General features: G+C 45.4%; 1 protein-coding gene across 1 annotated transcript in view; it reads right to left on the reverse strand.

The window, feature by feature from the left end:
* Positions 1-14,711, reverse strand: part of TTC9 (tetratricopeptide repeat domain 9) — a 34,314-nt gene extending 19,603 nt beyond the window's left edge. Inside the window, exon 1 of the mRNA XM_059182938.1 lies at positions 14,172-14,711. Within this exon, the coding sequence (XP_059038921.1) occupies positions 14,172-14,577 (406 nt within the window). The 5' untranslated portion in view covers positions 14,578-14,711. The remainder of the gene's footprint in view (positions 1-14,171) is intronic.
* Positions 14,712-26,277: the final 11,566 nt, after the last annotated feature.

Genomic DNA, 26,277 nt, shown 5'->3' on the forward strand with positions numbered 1-26,277 from the left:
TCCATGGCACCAGTGCAAACATCACCAGATACTTTGGGGTTGAGTGACTTAACAGGCACACATGTCACTGAAAAGCACTTTGTGGTCTCCCTGTGGCAGCACCACGTGTAATAGCCGAGCGTTGGAAATAACCGAAATATCCACCAGCAGGAGACTGGTTAAATAAATAATGGGACACAGGTACAATGGAACATGACACAGACATTGACATCATGCTGAAGAAAAATGCTTAGTGATACTGACAAAATGTTTTTAGTGGGAAATATTGGTGGAAAAATCAAGGTGGTAAACATTTACGTGGTAGAAGCGGAACCTTGTGAAAAATAAATGTGTTTGTATCACAGTGAAGAGTTTAATAGAAGTCATCAGGTTCTTCTTAGGGAAGAAAGTATCCTTCTTTTTTTTTTTTTTTTAAGATTTTATTTATTTATTTGACAGAGATCACAAACAGACAGAGAGAGAGGGGGAAGCAGGCTCCCTGCTGAGCAGAGAGTCTGATGCGGGGCTCCATCCCAGGACTCTGGGATCATGACCTGAGCTGAAGGCAGAGGCTTAACCCACTGAGCCACCCAGGCACCCCGAAAGTATCCTTTTTTAAGAACACCTTCATCAACTGCTCTAGGGGGTGAGGTGAAGCTTTGAGAGCAGTCGGAGGCAAATAAGGTAGATAAAAAGATAAGCAAACTGGGGCGCCTGAGTGGCTCAGTGGGTTAAGCCTCTGCCTTTGGCTCGGGTCATGGTCTCAGGGTCCTGGGATGGAGCCCCTCATCGGGCTCTCTGCTCAGCAAGGAGTCTGCTTCCTCCTCTCTCTCTTCCTGCCTCTCTGCCTACTTGTGATCTCTGTCTGTCAAATAAATAAATAAAATCTTAAAAAAAAAAAAAAGATAAGCAAACTGCTCTGTGTTTGAAATGACCTGAATTTGAGAGTGGAAGAGCCTAAGAGACAGAGCAGGGATGGAGGGGGTAAAAGAGTCTGAGAAGCATGGCACGTTCTTAGAACCTGCCAGAAGAAGTTCAGCGGTCCGTAAGAAACTCCTGGTAGTCTGCCAGCCAAATGAATGCTAAGAAGAAGAATTTAAAATATTCAGTTTTTGAGATGTAAACTCCTTGGGTATCCCATAACCTTCAGGAACTCTACAACCCCAAGTGGTGGTACCGGGGGTGTGAAAGTGAAGGGGCAAAAAGAGGAAGCAGAACTGATCCCCCCCTACCGGCAACCCCCTGGGGAGAATGAGCAACATCCTGGGGGTACCGGGAAGGAGACTGGGGTGGTCCCAGCACAAAGGACCCAAACTCCTTGTTTCCTAAGTAAACTGGAGAAAGGTAGACCTTGAAGTGGACTAGCTGATACATATTTATATGGACAGAGAAGAAAAGACTGGAAGGAAATAAACCCAAATAGGGAAGAGTTGGCTGGATGGCTGTGAGTTTTAGTTTCTCCTTTGAATTTCTTTTTAAAAGATTTTATTTATTTTTTTGACAGAGAGAAACAGTGAGAGAGGGAATACAAGCAGGGGGAATGGGAGAGGGAGAAGCAGACTCCCCACTGAGCAGAGAGCCCGATAAGGGGCTCAGTCCCAGGACTCTGTGATCATGACCTGAGCTGAAGGCAGACGCCTAATGATCAGGCCATCCAGGCGCCCCTCCTTTGAATTTCTTTTATCTAATATCTTCTATAGTTACAACATCTTACTTCTGTAATTAGGAAACTATGTTAAAACTCCCTTCCGCCCATTGTGTCTTCAAAGAGAGCGCGGTGGATGGAACTTGGCATTAGGGCTGCAGAGAAGGCTGAAGGGTCTCCTAAGCAAAGAGCATTGCCTGTTCCCGGGGCCCCTGCCTTGGGAAGACCTGGGGGCCTGAGAGGGTCCTGGGCATCGTGGCAGAGGCACACCCGCAAGAGCGGGATTTACAAGGAGGCTCCAAGGAACACACACCTGCTGGTGCTTTCGCTCTCAGGACACCCAAGTAAACCAAGTAAGCCAAAGGCTCTCCTCTTCCGACACCAGGGAGGAGGCTCAGGAAGTTGGTGCCACCAGCATGCAGCACATCAGGGTAGGCAGGGCAGGCACCAGGCTGCCACTTCACAGCCTCTCCCTTGGATGGCTCCCTCTCAAACAGGCCTTGCCTTCTCCCAGTGCCCCTTCCCACCAGTAAGCTTGCTTGCTTGTGAAGCTCCCCAGGGAACCCAACTGAACATACCAGGTCGGAAACACCCACACTGAAGGCTGTCGGGTTACGCCTCACTCACCTCCCCTGCCCTGGAGTCATTGATGACTCTTTTGTCCTTCCCCGTGTGCTCCCTTGCATCCAACAGTCCCCCATAACCTCCTTTGCGGAGTCCTTTTTCCTCGCCTCTCACATGCTTTGTTGTCTTAGTACCTTCTGGTGTGGAAATTGGATTTACCGAGACCATCATGTATGAAGCATTCCTTGCGTACCAGGCTCTGTGCAGGCACGTGAGCATGTATCGTTTCATGTCGATTACCATCACAATCCCGTGCAGGGCACATCATCGCTCCCACCCTTTACCAGAAACAAACTCCCAGAGAAGGACCCGTCCGAGGTTAATGGCGGAGTCAACGGAAAGTCAGGATTCAAACCCAGACCTGCTTATGCTAAGCAAAGTTCTCTCCCATTAGGCCACGTGGCTCTGCAGGGTTTCTGCCCATCTGTTCCTCTGTGCTCTCCTTCTTCCCTTCCATCCTCATTGGCAAACTCGGGGTGACAGGCCTTCTCATTCTCTAGGTGTCAGGGACGGGTCCACACACGTTCCCAGTGACCCAGTTCCCTCCACAGCCCGAGGGTGCAGGCCCATTAGAGGAAGGAGCTCAGTTCTCACTCGGTGAGAGCAATAGGCCCAGAATCATATCCCTAAATGCTTGGATGTGGCTGGACTCCTGCAGGATCTTTAGCTTTGGGCCACGGGTGGCAACTGTCTGAGACACTCTTGGCAGGCACCTATTGCCTGTAACTTTTGGCCTTGACACTGTTTCTTTCTTTCCCCTCCCTCCCTTCTTCCCTGCCTGCCTTCCTTCCTTCCTTCCTTCCTTCCTTCCTTCCTTCTGTCCTTCTTTCCTTTCTCTCTTTAAAAAAAAATTTATTTATTTCTAGACAGACGGTGGGGGGAGGGGCAGAGGGAGAGAGAGAACCTCAAACAGACTCCGAGCTGAGCATGGAGCCCGATGGGCTCCCTCTCACAACCCTGAGATGGCAACCCGAGCCGAAACCAAGAGTCAGACGCTTCGTCAACGGAGCCACCTCGGCATCCTGACCGTCTGTTAAAAACTTTTATTTTTCTTGCCATCAGGCCTTCCTAGCCTAGTCTAACCAGCACTGCCAGGTTTCTGATGGTGAGTGACTGCCTGCTCAGAATCCAAGCCTGAATTTTGAAATCATCTGGAAATATTAGCAGTAATAGGTAATATTTGGTGACATCAATTTAGATTCCAGAGCCCACAGAAGATTTTAAATAGCCCTCCAATCCTTACTCTGGTTTCTTTCAGAGACGCTCTGTCTGAAGCTATCATCCTGGGAGGTTGTGAGGTCGCTTACTTCGCTTGACCCTCCCTATTTGCAAGGGTTGCCTTGGAAATCTTAATTGGGATGTTTTAGCGATTATTTGTCAGCACATACCAGTAAACTAGAATAAAAGCGAGCTTGTTGCTTGTCCCTTTCCTAAATCCGGCTGCTCCCAGAAAGAGAGGCCAGGGAGCGGGGAGCTAGAAGGTCTTCAAAATCCTAAACAGTTCAGCCCTTGTGAGAGGACACTTGGAGGGCAATGACCCAACCCCCACTCTTTACATTTGGGGAAGCTGAGGCTCAGAGTGATGGGACTTGTCCAAAGTCACAGAGCAAGTTAGCCCCAGATTCTGGACTAGAACTCCAGTTCCCACTACACCTGTGCCATGTTTGAGGAGAACAGGGAAGGTTTGGGTTTGGGCTGGAAGAAGCCCAGGAAAGTGCACAGGAAAGATTCAGGGAATAAGCAAGTTGCCTTCCCATGCTCTGGCTGCTGTATCTGAGGTACCAATGGCCAGGGTTTCAAAATTCAGGGGCCAGTAAGAATCTTGGACACTGATAGCACATGGCACGCCTTCTTCCATACCAGAGGCACATTGCTAAAGCTCAGGATCAGTTCATATCACAAGATCTGACCAAACTCCCTTCCCTGCCTCACTGCCAGATTCGAGCTGTCACTAACGTACTACTGAGGGGCATTCTCCCACCGGGGGGGTTCCAGGCCGTCAGGATTTAGCTCTGTGTGCCGACTGGGGTGGCAGCACTGCAGAATGGGGGATGAATCCCACTGTGGGATATTAAGAGAAACTGGGGGGTCTTGGGATAATTTTGCTTGACATCTTTGGTGCCACTGCCTGACGAGGCTAGATAAGACCGAAAATATCTATCATGGCTCTAAGAACCATGTCTATGAGGTGGCTTTTCTTCAGGAAAATAAAAAAGAAGAAAGCCAGATTACCCATGATTTCTCTAAGCGATAACCCTGTCATCATTTTTCTTAAAAAATAATAGCCATCATGCATATATATAGTTAGAAAAGTCAAATACTACAGAAAGATTTAAAATTAAAAAGTTAAAAAAGACATGAAGGAACCTTAAGTGCATATTGCTAAGTAAAAGAAACCAATCTGAAAAGGCTACGTCCTGTATGATGCCGACTCCATGACATTCTGGAAAAGGCAAAACTATGGAGACAGTAAAAGCTCCGGGGTTGCAGGGGTTGTGGGGTAGGGCGTAAAAATGAACAGGCTGAGCACAGAGGAATTTTAGGGTAATGAAAACACTCTGTATGATACCCTCATGGTGGATACATGTCATTATACATTGGTCCAAAGCCATCCAATGCACAACACCAAGAGCGAACTCTGATGTAAACTATGGACTTTGGGTGATTACGATGTGTTGGCGTATGTTCGTCCTTTGTAACAAACACCCCAATGGGGGAGGTGGTGCACATGGGGCAGGGACTGTATGGGAAATCTCTGCACTTTCCCCTCCATTTTACTGTGAATACTGCCCTACAAACAATAAGGTCTTAATAATTTTTTTTAAAAGTTAAGGTTAATTTATCTGCCCAGTCTCCTTTTCAAGTGAGGTTAACAGCTTCACTTGAATGATTTCAGATGATCTTCCTGACACAGATACATTGATGCTAGCTTGTATCTACTCGCACAAGGGACTTGTGTTAAAGAGGGGCCTTCCTTCTGGCTTTTCATGTCATAACGGCTTTCGGAGACTGGTATGGATCTGCACACACAGAATGACCCAATCCCGTGTTATGACCACACAGTTCAGAAAGTGTGGCATGAAGACAACCTTTTTGAAGAGCTGGCAAAGACCTCAGAGAGCTTGGAATCCAACCCTAGTCTTTGTAAATAAGAAGACTAGAGCCCAGAAGAGAAGAGTCTTTGACACAAGGCACCCGTACGTGGAGAACTTGGGAGTCCAAGTCCTTGTTCACCAAGCCAAGCTTCCATTCTGTTCTCAAAGGTAGGGATGTCAGAAGCAGGGAAATCTTAGTTCAGAGAACACCCTCCCCCGCCCCCGTTCTCATTAGACGGTTTTTTTTAAGCAAGTGTTTTTGTGTGTGGATTATGAAGAAACCAGTATTTGGGGGACTATTTTAGTATGTGTGTTTTAAACACTATGGGAGAGTCAGTGTGGATAGATATTTCATACAGAAACCGGGCATCAAGCGAGTTTTCCTAGTGGATACTATCCAAGTATGCCTTTTATCCCAGAATTATTAACATTGGACGTGAGCATCTTCCTTCATTGGGCAGATCTCACTTTTTATTTCTCCTCTATCTTTTTTTCTCCTATGTATCCCTACCCACTTAAAATGCTAATTTACACCACTCATACTTTATAGTTGTGGAAATATATTCACGTTACTCCTCGCCCGCACCCTGTGAGTCAAACCGGCATGATTATACCCATTTAATAAGAGAGGCAAACCAAGGTCAGATTAAGTTCCCGTACGGCGAATGTGCCACCAGCAGTCCCGTGAGTCTGCCCCAGTCAATATTCCACGAGACACAGGGCCACTGGTCTCTTTGGTGCTGGCTTTGGGGACTCTTTGTTTTTGTTTCTTGAGAGATGAAGTTTGGCCCACAAAGCCAGAACCTAGAACCAGCCAGTCATAAAAACACAAACGCAAACGTAAGTATTACTTTCCAGGATGTTAGGAGAGCAAATGTTCCACACCACCCGGAATAATAATGTGCCCAACTTCATTTGGCATTAAAACGGAAACATGGTTTTAAAGGATGGCGTCCTGGCTCTCATGACATTAGAACCGACCAGGTCTAGAGTAATGCATTTGGACAATTCCAGACGTTATCCATCTAGTGGATCATCTCTCCTCACCGTGTCTGCAGAGCGATTACTGAGACAGTAATGGCTGAAGGGAATTCCAGCTTTTAACACTTCCACTCAAATTTCTCAGGACCTCCCAACTGGAATTCACACGCTCCAAAGCAAGGGGGACAGAAAAGAGGAGGAAGTGTGGTGGGGCTCCTGCAGCGTCTCGGCTCACCGGAAATCAGGGCTCACCAGCTCCTCGCACTTCTCTGCCCATACAAATTCAGGTCATCTTCCTGGCGACCAAAGGGAAATTCTGACCCGGTTACAGAACGCAGGACACTTGTCTCTTAACCGCCCAGAATCGTCATGTTAGGGGACTCTTAATCACACAAGGCACAATTGCAGTAAGAGGATGTTTGACCTACAGAATACAAGACTGGACGAGGGGAAACTGAGCTGCCCTGAAAATGCCAAGGCTTGTCCTTGTTACACGGGTGATGAGATGTAGTCTGTGTTGCCCCAAAGGGTAGACAGAATATGACTAGATCAGGGGCACTTGGGTGGTTCAGTTGATTAAGCATCCGGCTTTCGATTTCAGCTCAGGTCATGACCTCAGTGTCCTGATATCGAGCCCCACGTTGGGCTCCTAGCTCGGCATAGAGTCTGCTTGCCTCTCCCCCTCCTCCGCCCCCCACACATGCTCTCTCTCAAATAAATAAAATAAATAAATAAAATATTTTTTAAAAAAGGATATGGATGGATCAATAGAAATTTCACAGAGGTGAATTTTAGTATTTAAGGAGGAAACTCCTAAAAATGGAGGCTGCGAGGTGAATGGTTAGGACCACAGGCTGTGGAACTACAGAGTGGCAGATGAGAAATCCCTGCTTGCCACATACTGCCACGTGACCACGGGTGAGTGACTTAACTGCTCTAAGCTTAAGCTTTCTGTCTCACGAAGTGAGAGCAAATGAAATTATATATATTAAGTATGTATATTGATATGTATAAATTATATATAATTTTATATCTTCATGTACATGTATGTATTATATGTATAAGTTTGTGTGTGTATATTCATCAAAGGCGGGGACCTTGTCCTTCATGTTTATTCCTGTATACTCAGGCCCCATGCCCAGCATCTAGCATGTATTAAATGCACAATTAATATTAATGGCATGATTGGATTTACAGGATCTTTAATATGAGACAGCTGCTGGAATAAGAATTTTCATTCATTTCTAACTCATTCACGAAACATCGACTGGGTGCTAGGAACTGGGCTGGTTGTGGTGGTCTTTACTGCCACTGCTGTTCCTATAGTTGTTACTATTATAGTTGTTGTTTTCTGGGGGTAGTTGTTAAATGGGTCACTTTAGGTGGTGGTGACTACCTCTACTGTTGGAGGTGCCTAAGCTGATGCTAGAGGCCAAGCTGGTTATGTTACCAAGAAAATCACACACCTGTGTGAAGTTTGGGGTCACATCCGAATCTGAAATGTAACTGATTACATAACTCTAGAGACAGCTAGTTATTTAGCATCACTTCTCACTTTTGTTCTTTACTCACAGAAACACGATGGAAGGGAAACCTTTGCCCCTGAGCTTGCTCCATGTCACGTCGTCTATAATTGGAGTGTTCTTTGAAAGTCTTTTTGGCAGAAAGGGAAGGGAAGATCCACTCGGATGCATTTCAACCTGAGATTCAGCTCAGCTCAAATCAACCTTCCTCGGCACTACACATCCCACCTCCTTTTCAAAAATATTTGGACACTGTTGGTTTGGGTCCTACTAGACATGGCATCATTGTATGGCTGAGATGAAAATGTACATGTACAAGAGAAAGGTAATGAATGAGCTTTACATTGCTAATGAATGATTTCCAGGCCACATGAATACCACCAGGAACTAAACTCCTTTCATCTTTGATAGCATTATCTTTGGCTTTTTCTTTTTTTAATGTCTAATACCATGGCTGGTGCTAGAGGTTTCTGCTATGTGGTTGGGACAGGACTAATTATCTTGGTGAAAATGGAAAACTCTGTTCCCAACTGAAGCTCTGACCTCCCAAAGTCACCTGGGAATTAGGCACTTGATGGTTGGTGGGTTGAGACATTTGGTTTTCATCCTAGCTATCTGAAGAAGGCACAGGCTGGGGGTAAGAGAGAGTAGCTATAAGAAGAGACTGTCCCATCTGGAGGTCACTCCCAACTTGCAAAGCTCTGGGAACAGCTTTTGGCTGCTCCAGATCTTGGCCATCCTGTCTTCACTGCAGCTGCATCCCTTCTCTTGGATGGGACACTCCCATGTATTGTGGCTGTAGGGACATCCTAAAGAGTTTCTGGCTAAGAACCACCCAGTTCACTTCCCTTGGAGGTAGACTAAGGACCTTCAGAATCTTCTTTAGAAACTTAGCCAGAAGTTTATGTTCAGAATGTTCTTTCCTAGAAAGCATCCTACAAGTTTCAATTCTCACATGATCCTAGAAGCCACATTTATAGGCAGAGATTTCTTGGCAAAGGTGCTGCCCAAGGAACAGCCTTGGATCAACAACGGCATGGCCCGTCAAGCTCTCTCAGATGGCAAGATCTTGGCTGAGCATCTTAGCATGAAGTCCTTCTTCTTTCCCCTTCTTTGACCAGTTCTTACCTCCAAAACTTATCTTCTAGCTACTGGGTTACCAGTTGTCTCTAGTCTTCATGCTTGATTCTCTGGTTCCACACCCCTTTCTGTTGAGTACCCTTGGTCTTAGAACCTGCCTCAGAGTCTGTGTCGAATTTTGTCCACCTTAGGTGTATCTACCCAGTCAGCTTCTGGTATCCCATTGGGGGTGACTTCAAGGATGGGTGCCTTATGCGGTCAGAAGGGCCACATAAGGGTATTTGGTTTAATGCTCTGTTATTGCTTCCTTGAAATTCCTAACAATTTTATCTTTGGAGCTGTGTTTTGTAAGTGAAGTTTGATGGGATGATGGTGCACGAACATGAGCAGAAGAGAGAGGCACAACCATTCTTTGCAACCCCACTTGCACGTAGCACTCAGGGTGCCCCATGAGCACAGAATTCTGGTGGACCCACAATGCGTGAGAATTCAGCAGGACCCAGCTTGAGTATGACTGTCAGGTCCATGACTAAGTAAGCAGGCAGACATGCTGACAGCCCCAAGGGGCATGCTTTCCATTCAACCCAGAAATTGCTTCAGATACAGAAAGAAAGCAGGAAGAAGCACAGATGACCTAAAGCCCCATCATATCCTCTCCTACTTATGTTTCTACCCTGCACGAGCCAACTGCTTGTGCTGAAAATGATGATATAAAAGGAAAGAGTGGGGTAAGAGTAGGGAATAGTGCCTTTTCCTTTCCTTACTCGGTAGAAAGCCAAACTTGGTGGAAAGTGCCCCATAAGGAATGCATGTAAAGAAATGAAATAAAAATAGTTGGGTTTGTTTTTGTCAGCATTTCCACTGCTCGAGGAAGAAGAGACTACATATGCATGTATAAGCTACAAGATGTGAATTGTGTAATTTATGTGATTTCACATAAAAGGTAAGTCCTTTCGTGTTTCCATTTAAAACTAGCTTTGCACAATAGAAAGGTGAACAGTAAAATTCATGACAATCATTTAAAATTTTAATTTTCTTATAATGACATTAAATAGCAAATAAAAGCACCATGTCAAATCGAGAGGGAGAAAGGTCATAAAAGAAAGGAGAAAAGCTTTATCTTTCAACACCTTTCATGACACCTCTCCCCATCCCACACACATTTTTTGAATAAGGAGCTCCCCATTTTCATTTTGCACTGGGCTGCACAAATTATGTGGCCAGCCCTGGTCCCATGGCTTTAAGACATGCCCATCCCAGGCCTTTTCCCAGTGTGACCTCTCTAGGCCTTGCCATACCCTTGTTCTGGAGCTTCATATAGGATCAGTGGGTACTATCTATCCCTTTGGTAAAATAAACAACAAAAAAATCTCTTAAACATAGCCATAATTGGATGGGAAAATGAACAAAATGACATGGTAGGGGCTTAATCAAAGTCACAGGGTATGCCAGGGATAGAGGCACAAGCTGACTCTCATCTAGATCCAATGCCACGGCCTGTAGGCCCTCATCTACACTGCGGGCATTTGAGTCTTGAATGTCATTTGAAAATATGAACAAAGTCATTACAAGTTGTAATCTTTTGATCACACCCAGCTGGGGCCACCACAGCCCCATGGGAACCATGGGGAGCAAAAGGCTCTGTCTTTCAAGAAACTCTGCACAAAACATTCCAGGGCCCCAGGGGAGTCCTGTGTCTTGTTCAAGGTCAATAGGAGTCGATCAACAGGCTAACACGCGCTTCCTTTGCAGCTTTGGCAAGGAGTAGAGTCCTACATTGCCCTAGTTAGGTCAGAATATCTTTTCGATCACTGTATCAATGTCATTCAAAATTCTGAAAGAACTTCCCAATTTTTTTTTCTTAATTCCATTATGAATAAGACAGGTAAAATCAAGTCCAGGGGTCTTGCAGTACTGGTCAGATCCCTCCTAATCAGGAGGAACTCCAAGCCGGAACAGACTGCGACCACGGGCACTCTGACAACTGTCTACACATCTTTCACATGACCCCCTCAAGTCATCCAAATGGATTTTTAGATGAACATCTCTTAGTACATTGCACATCCCCACCACCCTCTTGCTATCCTCTTGGAGACTTCCGTGAAAAGTACCAGGGTCCAACCAGACCTAGGTGTTTTCCAGAAGCCTCCCAACAGCCTTTTGTTGGGTGCTGAGCTGCCCTTAGCAACATAGCCTAATCCTCCAGGTACTTCTGGGCTGGTCCAAGTTCCTTCCAAACCCCAAATGTCTCTCTCTATGGACAGCTGTGTAGAAGGACAGATCTTTGAGAGCACAAACACTTTTAGACTGCTCCCACCAGGAGCAGGCTGGGCTGCTCAGTCGGCACTGTAGCCCGGATGGAAGGGTCAGTTGCCTTTCTGCCAGAAAGAATGTGCAGCTGCTGTCTCCTTCTTATCAGCAGGCACGAGGTGGAACAGGGTATCTTATAGGCTTCACGGCACTGTTCTGGCTCTTACAACAGAAATAGCAGTGATCTTTTCTTCCCTTTCCATCAAATGGTCATTATAAACACTAAAAATTTTACGTCGCCACTTCAAATAATCTTCACATTTAAAGAAATGTAAAAAACGCTTCTGAAAATAATGGTAACTGGGAATAAAAGCAGATACAGGAGGTCCTGGCTTTGAAAACAGTTCACATGAATGTCTAGAGAAAAATACAGGGAGAAAATATATCACTAGGGGTGTCCTTGGGTGGCAGGGTTAAGAGTAATTTTGCATTTTCTTCTTTAAACTTTTTGATATTTTCTAAGAGAAAATATACTTTAAAGGTATGTATTACTTGTGCTGTCCAACAAGAAAGGATACTTTCCTATCAGCTAGGACTTCTCAGACAGTAGTAAGAGATTTTATGCATTATCCCAGAGGAAACCAACATTGGGCTTCTACTACCAGGATCCTATCTCCCAATTGAATTTTCTACCCAGAATACAGATTTTGGCTTTGACATGACTGCTCAGCTTGTAATTACTCTTCATTTCTCTTTCATTGAAACTTGAAAATGTTTAGGAAGAGCCTTATCAGGGTTTTGAATTAGGTTCTGTGTTTCTTTCTCCTGGTTCCCAGGGCTCAGGACTCCAAACGGAAGCCCACCTAAGACTGGATTCAGGGAGCCAGATGCTTAGAAGACACTGAATTTGCGCATCAGGGTGTGATGTCGAGAACACTGGTCACTGATTTTGGAGTTGGATGGCTCTGGAACCTTGGGTTTTATTTTTGTTTTTTTCTCTCTGCAGTCTTTCAGCAAGTTGTTTTAAAGGTTAAAAAGCGCATTGCACATAGGGTGACTAGCACAGTGCACACAATAAATTATTAATACGAAGAAGGGGCCAGCGGCTGGAGAAGGCAGCAGAGGGGAAATCCATCCGCTCGCGATTGCCACTCTCCATTCTCTCACCGCTGAAGTTTTCCCAAGTTGCCTGCGTGGTGAGGGTGAGGGTGAAGGAGCTGGTCAGATCTCAGCCCCGCCCTGGCTGGGCTTGCCTGACCAAGGACACATCTTTGGTTTCGCCATGGAAATGTAACCGCCTCTCGGGTTGGCAATAGGCAGTCCTAGCCACAGGCCAGCGGCCAAAAGCGTGGGGTGAGGGGCAACCCTAGAATGCCCGTGGATAAAACTAAATATAAAACTCCATTACCACTCTGAAATCACCGCATTAGTGATCCAGACGGCCTCTCCTCCACCCACGCCCACTCTGCCCTTTAACTATTCATCAGGCAGAAGCAAGTATGCCAGAGGCTTACAGGAAATAAAGAGAACCAAGCTGTGCACGATGACGGATTGAGATAACCCATCTCTGCTATACAACTACTTTACCTACTGCCATTATTACTAGGACTGCTATGGGCACCACCATTTTTCCAACTGCTACTGCTACTGGTCTATTAATCCCTTCCATTTGTAAACCACAGTTTATAAAGTGGCTGGTTTTGCCTGATTGAAGGTGATACTGGGCATGGCCTTATGGGAACACAGAGGCAGGCTGGCACAAGACGCCTCAAAGGGAACACAGCAGCATTATCGATATATATTTTTTCATCCCCCAACTTCCTGTGCCCAAAACACATTCACCTTCCGCGGCCACACCCAGTCCTTCTCCCCAAGCTACTCTTCTCCAACTGTCTGGAGCTAGTTTAGGCAACTTCAAGGGTTAGGGACTAGGAGTAATGGCCTTTTACTTGGCCGTTGGATTGGGCATTGGACGGTGCCCAAATCCCACCAAACGGGGTGAGAGGAGTACAGAATGCCTCTCCAAATGTAAGGCCATTGCGCCTGCTCACATCTCCCACCTTCTCACAGGAAGGCCCTGGAAGGACCCACGCTCTTCCTTTTTTTAAAAGAGACTTTGATTTCCTGTGGCAAAGTTAAATTCTATTTATTTATTTATTTATTTTTTAAATGCCTGACGGTGACCTAAATCCCCAAAGTGAACTCTGGAACTCTGGAATGAATGTACCTTTCTCATCCCAAATGTATATACTTTCTCATCCCAACAGAAGGGCCTCCGGTCCTGCAGTCAGCTGGAAGAGGACCAGTGAAGGAGCAAGGATGTCGCACACAGCTCAAGCCCAACCATGAACCAGCTTCCCTTTGAGCTCGCTCCCTTCACCTGGCAACCGGGGGCCCCAGCAGAGCTGAGAGAGAAGAAAGTGGCATTTTGGAATCCATTTTGCTCAAGATGCCGAAGGCATCGTGGCAAACTGCCCTTTGCTACCGAGGCCAAGGGAACTTGGGGCAGGAAGGACCTTGCCCAGGAGGATGCGGTCGGTGGAGGGCAAGGTGAGGGCGAGCTCTGGTGCCAGTGATACCTGAGGAGAGCGGCCGCTGGGCATGCGTTGAGTGTGGGTACCCACCTGGGCGCTACTTCCCGCGTTTGGACCCAGGTCCACTGGTGGGCAGTAGCAGCAGCAATCGCCACCAGGCCAGCCCGGGCTCGTTCTGTCTGACCAGTTATTTTTAGGTGAGATTTACGATGGACGAGGGGGAAGGGACTCGGGAGTGTCCACGGGAAAGGGACGAGTTTGGGGAGGTACAATCCTAAAAGTCACTTTTTCCAAAGCGCCCCCCTCCCGGGTGCTCCTTCCTGGAGCAGCACGGTGCCGGCGGGGAAGTGGGCAGCGCCGGCGCGCCGCTGCGGTCGGCTGGGACCCGAGGGCCCCGGTCCCTCGCCGGGCGCCGGGCGGGCAGGGGCGGAGGGGCCGGGCGCGGCGCGGCGCAGCTCACCTGCCAGGCTGTTGTAGCAGTCGATCTCGATGGCTTCCACCGTCTTGCTCTGCTCCTCCGAGAGGCGGCCGGGGTTGGGGGCCCCAGGCGGGGAGGCCGCGCGCGAGTCCCGCTCCTGCTCCCCCGGCGCCGGCAGCAGCCCCTTCAGCTCCAACAACGCCCGGTGGTATTTGCCGATGGCTTCGCGGAATTTCTTGTCCTTGTAGCACTGCGCCCCTTGGCTCTTGAACTCGTGCGCCCGCCGGATGAACTCGGCGGGCTCGGCCGCCGCCCCAGCCTGGCCGCGCGCCGGGACCCCGCCGCCGCCGCCCGGGACGCACAGTGGCGGCGGCGGCCGCTGCGCCTCGCCGGCCGCGGGCGGGCTCGGGTTCCCCTTGGCCGCGGCCGCCGAGCCCTTCCTCTCCATCCGGCCGCCGCCCGGCGCCCAGCGCGCTCCGCGATCCGCCCGCCGCCGCCGCCGCCGCCGCCGCCGCCGCGCCCGCCCGGGTTTAAAAGCGGCGGGCGCCGGCCCCGCGCCCGGCAAGCTCGGCCGCGGCCGTGACACCCCGCGGCGGTCTGGCGCCCCGCACTCCCATTCTCCTCGCCAGCTGCGGGAGGCTGCTCTCTCCTCCTCCTCCTCCTCGGATTGCCGTCCCCTCCCCGCCTCCCTCCCTCCCCCTCTCCCGCGCCGCCCGCCCTTCTCCTCGCCCTCCTCCCCTCCCGCAACCTGCGGGCGGTGGCGACCTGGCCCCCGCGGGCGCGAGGCTAGTGGGATGGGGGACCGCGGGCCCGACTGGGGTGGCGGTGATTGTCGCTGACCCGGAAGAAGCTTGGCTCGCCCGAAGGAGGGGAGGATTAATGACAAAGACGGCCCCGTTCTTTCCCATTCAAGCCAACCCTCGGAGACGCGCCTAGTCTGAAAGAGACGAGTGGGGGAAGGGATGTGCGTGTGCGTGTGTGTGTGTGTGTGTAGGGAGGGGGTCCGCCAGCGACCGGACACATGCAGACTCACCCTCAATAGATTGCTTGAAAACTAGAAAGAAAGGTGCGTTTGGGAGCAAGGGGCGTAGGCACAAGCCAGAGCTTCTTGCTCTTTGCAGTCAGGCAAAGAACCTATTTAAGGTGGCAGGGCCTCTTTTTTGTGCATCCAGGTTGTCTCCGGGTTGTGTCTCCGTGTGTGGCCGCCCAGGCGTCCGGAACACTGTGCACTTGCCCGTATGGGGCGTTGTATTCTAGGAGCCGCGGACACCCCTGTGCGCGGGCAGCTGTGCGGAATGAATCACCGAGGTCAGAGATGGAAAACACCTGTTACTGTGGGTCATCCGGCTGGGGCTGCATGCGTTCCAGTTTCCATTTACAGGACAGTTCCGTGCCCTTCGTCCCGAGGTTCCATTCCGTCACTCACTCTTCCAGGCAGCCTGAGTGTCAGCTGTCTGCTGGGAACGGGCTGGGGTTAAGGGGCAAAGATACTAGACCGTGAGAAGCACTGCGGTAGATTGGTGAAGCCCGGAAAGGGAAGGGACCCCCAACCCTACCCTTCACCCACATATACTCTTTGCTGATATTTTGATGTAGTCCCCACTCGTTTTCTATACATCCTTATTTGTACAAAGTGCCCTTTTATCAGGCATGAATGGTATGGGGATGATAGATACAGTTTCCTGCTCTTTTTACTTTACATTTCATGAGGCTAAATAGTCTTTTAAAGTCTCGTGGCTTCATAATATTCATTTTATGTCCATATCATGGTGTACTTAACCATTTTTCTCTAGTCAGACAGTGACTCCAATTATTATAAATAGTGCTAAGACAATAAAAATAATGGATACCACTTATATATCATGCTTTCTTTGTGCCAGGCACTGGGTTATGTACTTTATGTATAATAATTCATTTAATTCTCATAACAACTCAGTGAAATAGGTACTATTATTATCCCCATTTGGACACCAGGTGGCAGAAACTTTCCCAAGGGCACACTGCTGGTAAGCAGTGGAGCTGGGATTTAAGTCCAAGCAATCTGTATTTGCACTTAAAATTTTGTCCTAATTTATTTTTCCTTACAAGAGATTATGTCGATTTTTTAAAGTGTCTTGAAACATGTTATCTATTTGTTATTTAAGAAAGGTTGTACTAACATGAACTCCCACCAGCAATGTAGTATTTTCACAACATCCTTGCCAACAGTGAGGGTTAAACTTTGAAAAGTGTTTTCTAATTTGATGAATGAGCACTGGATATTGAATGAACTGGGGTATCTTTAATTATAAGGGTGAACGTTTTTCACATGTATCGTTGTCACTTGTATGGTACGGAGGACTTTTATTTGGACATGATCTTAATGTACTAAATGATACCTTGTATGTTGCAGTATCTTACTTTTCTAACTGCGTTAACATCTTTAATCTTGCTTAATCCTCACATTAGCCCCTGAGAAGGAAAATGATTCTTTACTCATCCTGGGAGTTTGCCATGTTTTCTGACAAGTGAAACATAGTATTATTGTCGTGGTTGAGAGGCTCTGTCCTTAAGAGATATGCTGGGTATCTATCTGGGCTGCTTCCTGGATGTTATTCAATTTCTGAAAACTTCAAATTCCCTCACTTATTATATGGGAATACTACTTCCTTCATGAGGTTGTTGTCAAGTACATTATAAGTGCTCAGCAGATGGTAATTTAATCATTATTCATTATATCCTGTCATTATTGGGTCCCCTAATAATATTATGGCAGATGCTTGTTAACCCATAAATACTTGTCAGCCCCTGGCCCTTTTTCCTATAAGGGATTATATCAGGTGGAGCCAAGAGAAGAAATTGGCGTTGAGTGCTCTGAGTTTTTATCGTTAATTTCATACTCAGGCACATGTTGGATGAAGATCTAGGCCTGGGATTTTGCTACTGTTGGAGATAAGGTATGAATTGGGTCATGACAGAACTGTTTAAAGGCGAGAAATACTGATGTGACAAATTGCTTTTTGTTAGCCTACAGTGTCCCGGCTTAGTGGTGCATTGTCTCCTTCTTAGATTTTGGGTCTGAGGACAGGGCTGCGAGAGACACGTGATGCAGGAGTAATAGCCTGAGAATGATGTCAGCCCAACACAAAAGCTTCATAGTATCTTGGATGGAGAGTGCGAGTGAGGAAAGGAGAGAATATTATGGGGGGGGTGAAGTGAGAGGAAATTTACTATGTCCATCTGTCCTATGCAGTGGAGCTGTGCGTGTATGTCTAGGACTGTTTTGTTTGGTTGTTTTCAGTGTGCTTCTGTCTCTAAGCCACTCATTGGTGAATGGGTGCTGGTTTCTCAGAAATGGTCTCCCTTTACATGGAATTAAATAGGTGCCAAAGAGAATTTCTCAAACATCCTTTCATTAACTATTGACCATATGCAGAGCCCTATTTTTGGAAGCAAGCAAAAATCAAAACGACAATTTGGGCACGGATTCGGAAACTCGGTATTTCTCAGACTTTAATGTGTATATGCATTTATTACAATGCAACTGCCAGATTCCCTTCATCTAGGGTGGGGTCCAGGATTGTGCATTTCTAACAAGCTGCTAGGTGATGCTGTTGCTGCTGGTCCAGGGCCCATATTTTGAGAAGCAAGTATTTAGAGGAAAGGGTAGTTTCATGTCTCCCCTTCTCTCCAGACTTTGCCTTCTCCCAGAGAAGACGTGTTCATTAGCTCGGTCAGATTCCAGGAAATTAACTGGACCATATTTAACAAGGGCAGGGATAGGAACCTCCATGTAGCTTTTTCTTCTACTTTATGGGGCAGGAATAGGTACGCTGAGCCAAGGCCCCCTCTTGGGATCTGGTCATCTTGTTTTCTCTTTCTCCAGTGCATAGGTGAGCATACTTTTTATTGCTTCCATTTCTGATCCAGTGTGGCAAGACGGAGGGTGAGAAGATTTCAGTGTGTAGTGGGGAGGGAAAGGCTTGGGGAGGCCTTTACTGTCGGCTGCTTGCTCTGACCTTGTTTTTACAAGAGAGCTCTGCGCTAAGAAATTGAGCATCTGTTCATGGGAAAATAAAGGAGTATTTTGATTTCTCCTCTGTTGATGGCTCTTGAATGTATCACGTGCTCGTGAACCTCACAGGGGAGAAAGATGACTGAGCCTCAGTAGGTTTCCAACACTTGTGGTCCTTGGACTCAATGTCATCAAAACCTTTCCTTTCACTCCTAACAGGCAAGCTCTGGGTGCAGGTCAGTGAATCCTAGGAATGACCTTACCACGAATGGAAGGGCTCAGTCCTGCTGAGATACACAGGGGGGTTTCTTAGAGGAGATGTGTATGGAACTATTCTGATGGCAAGAACTTGGTGTGGTGCAGAGCGGAAGTCATAGTGCTCCTGCTGGCTTTACAGGTCTCAGACTGTCTGTCTGTCCTGGGTTCTGACCTTATTTCTGTTTCTCTGAGTATGTGCCTTTCTCACTGCCTACTGGTCTTAAAAGACTAAAACCCCTTTTCTTTCCAAACTCCCTCAGAAGCTTGCATACCTCCTAAACAGATGGCATGAGCTGCTTTCCTCTTCCTTCAGCTCAGTTTCCTAAGCATATGCAAAAGACATATATTTGAATCTCCTTTATACTAATCTAAGCTGTTCAGGGTTTGGTCACATGCCAACCAAACCAAAGCTATTTTGGGGATGTTTTTCTAATTGCGTTCAACTTCACAATTTACCTGAGAAAATTACAGCATTCCCATCACCAGTTTTTATCCATATGCAATCTTCAATCATCCTCCATGGAAGCGTGGGAGACGTTTAACCAATTCATGCCTGGATGTAGCGTTTGCTGTAGGAGGCTAATGTGAGCCTCGTGTTTTCATTCTTCCCACCTCTGTCCACTCACCCCCAACCCAACAACAATTTTCTCTATAATTCCAGTGTCCAGCCCTGTGTAGCCTGATTTAGAAAAGTAAAGCCTCTCTGCCTATCCCTCTTCTCTCCTACTACTCAATCCACTCTGCACCCCACAACCTTCTCATCTCCAACATCAGCTGTGGCTCTCTGTGGAGCTGTGATGTCAGCTGTTTCAATTAGCCAGCATCCCTTCCTTCCCCTACTCCATGTGGTCCTGGTGGAGCTGTCAATCTTGGTGTCTGTGGTCCTTCCCCACCCCCTCCAGTCCCCACTTGCTACACATTATTCCAGGCTTGGCCAATCATATTATTTCATCTCCCTGTCCCACAGTGATTGGTTCAGGGAGGGGCACATGACCCAAAGAGAGCCAATCACAGACTTCCATGAGATTTACAGTCTTTAAGCTGGGAGGATTTGAGGTACAGGCTCTCAATGGTCATCTCACTCACCACCTGGAGGAGTATCTGGAAAACGAATTTGAACAGAGACAAAAAGGATATGAGGAAAGACAGAACTCTGGGGGTATCAATGAAGTTCTTAGATCCACTAGTTTTTAATGCCAGGTACACCCTGTCTGTACTCCCTAGTATGTGAACCAATGAATTCCCTTTCCTCCTTGAGCTAGTTTGAGTTGTCATTCATGATTAGAAAACTACTGATTTATGTATTTCTTGTCAGGTATTTAACTACCCCCCCTCCCCCCGCACACACACACACCTATTGCCACCCGAGCCTGGCTGCTGTTACCCGTGGTTGGCAAATATCGCTATGCCTCACTGTCTAGAACCATTCATTTTAAAAATTCTTTTATACTTATTAAAATTGTTTATTCATTTATTCTTAACTTTGTATTATGGAAAATTTTAAGCATAGAGAAAGAACAGTATAACAAATCTTCAAGAACCCAGCAATTACCAGCATAAACAATTACCAGCATAAACAATTACCAGCAACCGATATTTATGCCATTTTCCGTATGTGCCAATCTCTCTTATACCTCTATGCCTTTGGACTTGAATTTCCCGAGTGTTTCATCTCTGCATTTCTCTTTTGCATATTCTTAAAACATTAGGTCTTTCAGCCAAAGTCACTAGATTTGCTTCAAGATTTAGCACCTGTCCTGGGAAGCCTTAATGACCTCCATATAGAAGTTCAGTGGTCCTTATGCTTTGTTCTGGCAGTTCCTTTTTCATGCTTTTCTATTACATAGCAATTATTCATTCAACAAGAATCTACTGAAAAATTTCACCATTTCAAGCTTTGGACATCTATCAATGAACAGAACAGGCAAAAATTTTCATAAACACCAGAAATAAATAAGTTAAATAGGATGTTAGAATGTGATAAATGCAACCAAAAAGGGGGTCATTTAAGGGGGATTGTGTGTGTGTGTGTGTGTGTGTGTGTGTGTGTCTTCAAATTTTAAATAAGAAAAATCAGGCCACACTTAACTACACTCCATAATGCTTATCTACTTGCTTTTTGTCCCTGCAACTAGACTTTGGCTACTTGAAAGCAGGGATGGTATCTTAATTTTTTTGTAGCTCCAACACCTAGTACAGTAGAAAGCATTTTAGTAACTAATAGTTGCAGAATAAATGGAATAAGCAGCAGAATACAAGACACCAACTAGAAAGACTGTTGGTATCAAAGGAGTTTTTTTTTTTTAAAGATAGTACATATGCAAGGGGGAAATTCCAGCAGTCCTCTCCATAAAAAGAGCAGATAATAAAAATTAAATTTTCCTTCTACTCTGGACTCATTCCTCCAAAATTCTTCCCAACAGACATTCGCTGTTACTTGTTTCTTATCCATCACTCCAGAGTTTGTCTACCTACCTACTTATCTATATTAAATTATAAGTGTTATAAGTCTCTTTACTTCTGTGAATATTATTTAATTTCACCATGACCCTATTAGGTTATTATGACACTCACTTCACAAAAAAGAGAGCTGAGATTTCAAAGGTTAGGTAATTGGCCCAAGGTCACATAGTTTGGAAGGCCAGAGCAGGGTGGCTGGACCCCAAAAGCTATGCCTTTGGCATTTCTGGACTTCTGCTAGGGATGAAATAAAGACAATTTTCACAGATCGTCTAAGGACTGTCTTAGATAACTTTTAGGGTTCTTTAAGAATCGGGAAATGCTTTAATGCTCTACCACCCCACCATCCATTCTTTGCCCCTTTCTGTCTGTCTTTGTACCCTGGGGGGACCGACTCCTGCACCAAGTGAGCTTCTTTGTCCTCTCTCTGGGGCTCAGCTTTGCCCAAAGGAGAGCACCTGCTTCGTGAGCCTGGGGGATGGGGCTGGAGAGAGATTTAATACATTTCTTTTCCATTCCCTCCCTGCTTTGGCACCATGGTTCTGGGGGTGGCTATGTCCTCTTGTTACAAAAGTTATGACTGGTCGCCCCCTACTCCTGGGATCCACCTGTCAGTGGACTCTCTTAATGCAATTTCTGCCTTTTGCCCAAATATCTTCCATAGCTTGCTAATCGCTGGAAGATTCAACATTCTTTCCTGGTTCCTATAACCATGCCTCCACTTTTGTAAATAGTCTCCAGGGTAAGAGTCTCTTTAGACGCATCATTGGAGTTAGCTTTTGTTTCCTGTCACGGCCTTATTGTAAATGCTATTTTAAGATGTTATGCCTTTCCGGAGACCTTCGAAGACCATCTACTGTAAGTCCCAGTGAAATTTATCTCTACTAGTGAAATTTTAGGTTAGTAGGGAAAGCTATTTGGAGCTAATGTGGGCCCTTTTAAGAAAAAAAAAAAAAAAGATTTTTATTTACCTATATGACAGAGAGAGCACAAGCAGGAGGAGCAGCAGGCTCCCCGCTGAGCCCAATGTGGGACTGGATCCCAGGACTCTTGGATCACGACCTGAGCTGAAGGCAGACACATAATCAACTAAGCCACCCAGGCATCCCTAACAGATCTACAGTCTTTTAAAATCTAATCACAAAAGTGATATACGATCATAGCTGCCTTATTCTGTTGGTCACACAGACTAACCCTGGTACAAGGTGGCAGGGAAGACACAGGGGCATAAATGTTAAAGGAACATTTTGGAGGTCGGCTGCCCCAAGAAATGGGTATTATATATATATATTTAAATTGTACCTAGCTATACCCTCTACTACTCTGCTAATAGGAAGTTTCCATAAAATTCCTCAGTCAATTGCTACCTTATAATTTATTGGTTATTAGTCTTCTGGGGGGAGAGGCTGTGGACTGCTTGGACAAGCATTGCCAGTGACAGAATTAGGAGTAGGGGTCGGGTGGCAGTGTCTAGTGTCTTGTGGTGGTAGCATGATGCCGACTTTGTGCCTTTATTTCATGGCATGAACTGGGGGTATTGTTCTTGCCTGTGTATCCCTGAATGGAGCCCCAGTGATTCTGTAACTTACCCCATACCAGGTTTTTGGGCAGTGTTTCACTTATTTCTATTGGCAAATCTTTGAGAATATTATGTAATGGATTGTGAATGTGCTCTGTCAGGGAAAATGGAACACAATTTATTCTGAAATGAATTCATTGATATAGTCACACTTATTATTTTGGACTTAGTGTTTTTTTTTTAAATTATGGTACAATACACAAAACATAAAACTTATCATCTTAACTATATATATGTATACATTTCAGTGGCATTAAATACACAAACACTGTTAGACAACCTTCGCCACCATCCATCTCCCAAACTCTTTTCATCTTGCAAAACTGAAACTCTGTTCCCAATAAATGCTAACTCTCCCCTCATCCCCAGTAGTCTTTTTTTTTTTTTTTCCTATTGTGGTAAAAACAACAAGAACAACAACATAAAATATAACCTCTTAATCATTTTAAAATCTATGTTCAGTTGTGTTAAATATATTCACACTGCTGTGAGACAGATCCCCAGAACTCGCTCATCTTGCAAATCTGAAACTCTATACCCATTAAAAAAAACTCACCTCCCCCTCTTCCCAGCCACCTTTCCACTTTTAGTTTTATGAACCCGACTAGCTGTTTCACAGAATATTTTCTTTGTGGCCATGACAATTACATAAAACATCTTAAAGTTACAGCATTCTATTTTAAACTGATAACAACTTAACTTCAGTTGCATATAAAAATTCTACTCTTTCACAACAACCCCCCTCCACTTTGTTATTTTTGTCACAACTTCTAATTTTATATATTATATACCTGTTCACATACATTTATAGTTATTTTTAAATGTTTTTGTCATTTACATTCTCTGGACGAAATTACAGTAGTACAGGTTTCTATATTCATCCATGAATTTACCTTTACCAGAGAATCTTCTATTTCCCATACATCTTTGTGTTGCAGTCTACTCTCCTTTGATTTCAACTCAAAGACTCTTTTTAATAATTCTTGTAGAGCAGGTCTAGTAATTAATAAATCCTCTCAGCTTTTGTTTATCAGAGAAAGTTTTAATTTCTCCTGAATTTTGAAAGATGGTTTTTCTGAACTGAATACAGCATTCTGGCTGACAGTTTTTTTTTTTTTCTTTCAGCATTCTGAGTGTATCATGCCACTCTGTTCTGGCCTGTAAAGTATCTGCAGAGAAATCCATCGATAATCTTATGGAAGCTCCCTTGTATGTTACAAATTACTTTTCTGTTGCTGCTTTTAAGATTCTCTCTTTGTCTTTGACTTTAAACAGCTTGATTGTAATGTGTCTCAGGGTGGTTCTCTTTGGATTTATCATTGTCTACTATGATTTATTTATTCGTTGAGATAGAGTGAGAGAATGTGCGCACACAAGTGGGGGACCAGGGGCAGAGAGAGAGGGAGAGACAGAATCTCAAGCAGACTCCATGCTCAGTGTGGAGCCCGATGCACGGCTTGATCTCAAGACCCTGATATCATGACCTGAGCCGAAATCAAGAGTCAGACACTTAACTGACTGAACCATGCAGGCACCACCTTATAATTGGACTCTAAACTATTTGAATCTGTGTCCATTTCTTTCCTCATGGTTGGTATGTTTGTGCCATTATTTCTTCAGGTAAGCTCTCAACCCCTTTCTTTGACTCTTCTTCTGGATTCCCTAATATGTCTATTAGTTCTCTTGATAGTGTCCCAAAGTACCTTGTGTTTTCTTTGCTTTTCTTCACTCTTTTTTCATTTTACTCCTCTGACTCAATGATTTCAAATGACTCATCTTCAAGTTCACTGATTCTTTCTTCTGCTTTATGAAGTTGGCCGTTGAACTCCTTCGGTGATTTTTTTCAGTACTATTACTATATTTTAAAGCTCCATCTTTTCTATTTGGTTATTTTTTGTACTTTATATCTCTTTGTTGATATTCTTATTTTATTCATTCTCCTGATTTGATTTAGTTGTCTGAATTCTCTTTTAGCTCATTGGGTAGCTTCATGATATTTATTTTAAATTCTTCATCAGACAACTCATAGATATGGTTTTGGGGTTGGTTGTTGTTGTTTGGGAGTCAGTTTCTGGGGTTTTATTTTTGTTTCTCCATTGGCCCATATTTCTTGTTTGCCTTATAATCTTTTGCTGGGATTTGGGCATTTAAAGAAACAAACACCTCTCCCAGCAGTATTGGTCTTTTCATATTGTGCAGGGGAAGACCTTCACCCATCAGCTCCAAGGCAGGTTCTAGGACATCTCAAACCTTTTCTGATCTATTGCTCCCCCTAGTGTTTACCTGTGGTTCTGCAGCTCTGACATCCTGCTCACTTGTTTTCAGTGACTTCCACACTGGTACCAGTTTCTTAATAAACGGTCCAACTCACTAGTCAAGATAGAAACTAATCACCCAGGCATTCCCCAGACAAACTAGAATGATGGAAACATGGTCCACTCTTTTGTTTCCATCATGATGGTCTGAGGGATTTCTTCCCAGTTGTTCATTCAGCACTGTTCTGCTTGAGGGAAGGGCAGGGATGAATGATCCAATACCGCAAATTTTCCTACCCTTTTTGTTGGAACCCTTCCTTGGTTTAGTGTGCTTGAGTGCTGTAGCTTACTGACTGGTCTCTAGAGTTCTTACAGAGGTGTTCTTGTCAGTGTACTGTTAACAGAGTGTCTCTTTGGAGAAGGATGGCCTATAGCTTCTTAGTCCATCATCCTGCTGTTGTCTTTCTCTTCATCCACAGCCTTTAATGAATCCCTTTTTACTCAGATCAGTTGAATTTGAGTACCTGACTCATGCAATATTGTTCTCCTGGCATCATGATGTTAGAACTAGGGAACTATCAATTTTTGATGAATGAATGGGGCATTTCAGGCTAACTGAGAACAGTTTTTTGAGCAGGTAGCTGTCTTCATGCACTTCAGCTCACACCTCCAACCACCATTTACGTTTGGATGTGTGGGACCACACTGGTTGCCTTACGATAACTGTGAAGTGTAGGCTTAAAATTGTGGAGCTGCTGAAGACGGCCAGAGTTTCTTCCCTTTCTCTTGTACTGAAGATTGCTTCAGATCTGCAGAATTGCATCTACGCTCCTGCAGATTCCGCTGCTGTTGCAACAATATGTCACCAGCCAAGCTCATCATCCATTATTTATTTCCTTTTCTTACATTCTGCCCCAGCTCTCCCACTCACAGGCTGCAGAGGCTCTGTCAGTAAATTCAGGGCTGAAGTGAGAGCCTGGCAGGGAGGTATTTAAACATAGGGTGGGTAGGGCGGAGAAAAAGAATGAGGATGAATATACAGCTTCATTTACACCTGTTTCCCAGATAATCTAAAATATCTGGCTTATTAAGCCCAGAGATTCACAGCTCTCTGAACTTCCTCAGCAAATCAAAGTCCAGGCTCACTGGTGGGAATTCAGGAAGCTTCTTAAGTCTAATATTAGGAGAGAAACATGTGAAAGACATATCAACCATATAGAGGAGTTTATTAACAGTTTCTCTTTTTTTTTTTTTAGGGAGACACAGAGAGAGAGAGAGAGAGAGAGCACACGCAGACAGAGTGGCAGGCAGAGGCTGAGAGGAAAAGCAGGCTCCCCGCTGAGCAAGGACCCTGATGTGGGCCTCAAGCCCAGGACGCTGGGATCATGACCTGAGCCAAGGGCAGCCACTTAACCGACTGAGCCACCGAGGCATCCCAACAGTTTCTCTTTCTTCTTCACTACTTTCTTTTTTCTCTCCTTCCAATCTTCCTTTACTTCTATTTACCAGCCACTAAGTTGTATTATAGTTGATACATCTGTTCTACAGTCATCAAGGATCTTATTGCGCTGAGAAGGAAGGCACTACGTTGTTTTGAGTTGG

Source organism: Mustela lutreola, chromosome 7, assembly GCF_030435805.1.
Source record: "Mustela lutreola isolate mMusLut2 chromosome 7, mMusLut2.pri, whole genome shotgun sequence".
In the NCBI taxonomy this organism is placed as follows: Eukaryota; Metazoa; Chordata; class Mammalia; order Carnivora; family Mustelidae; genus Mustela; species Mustela lutreola.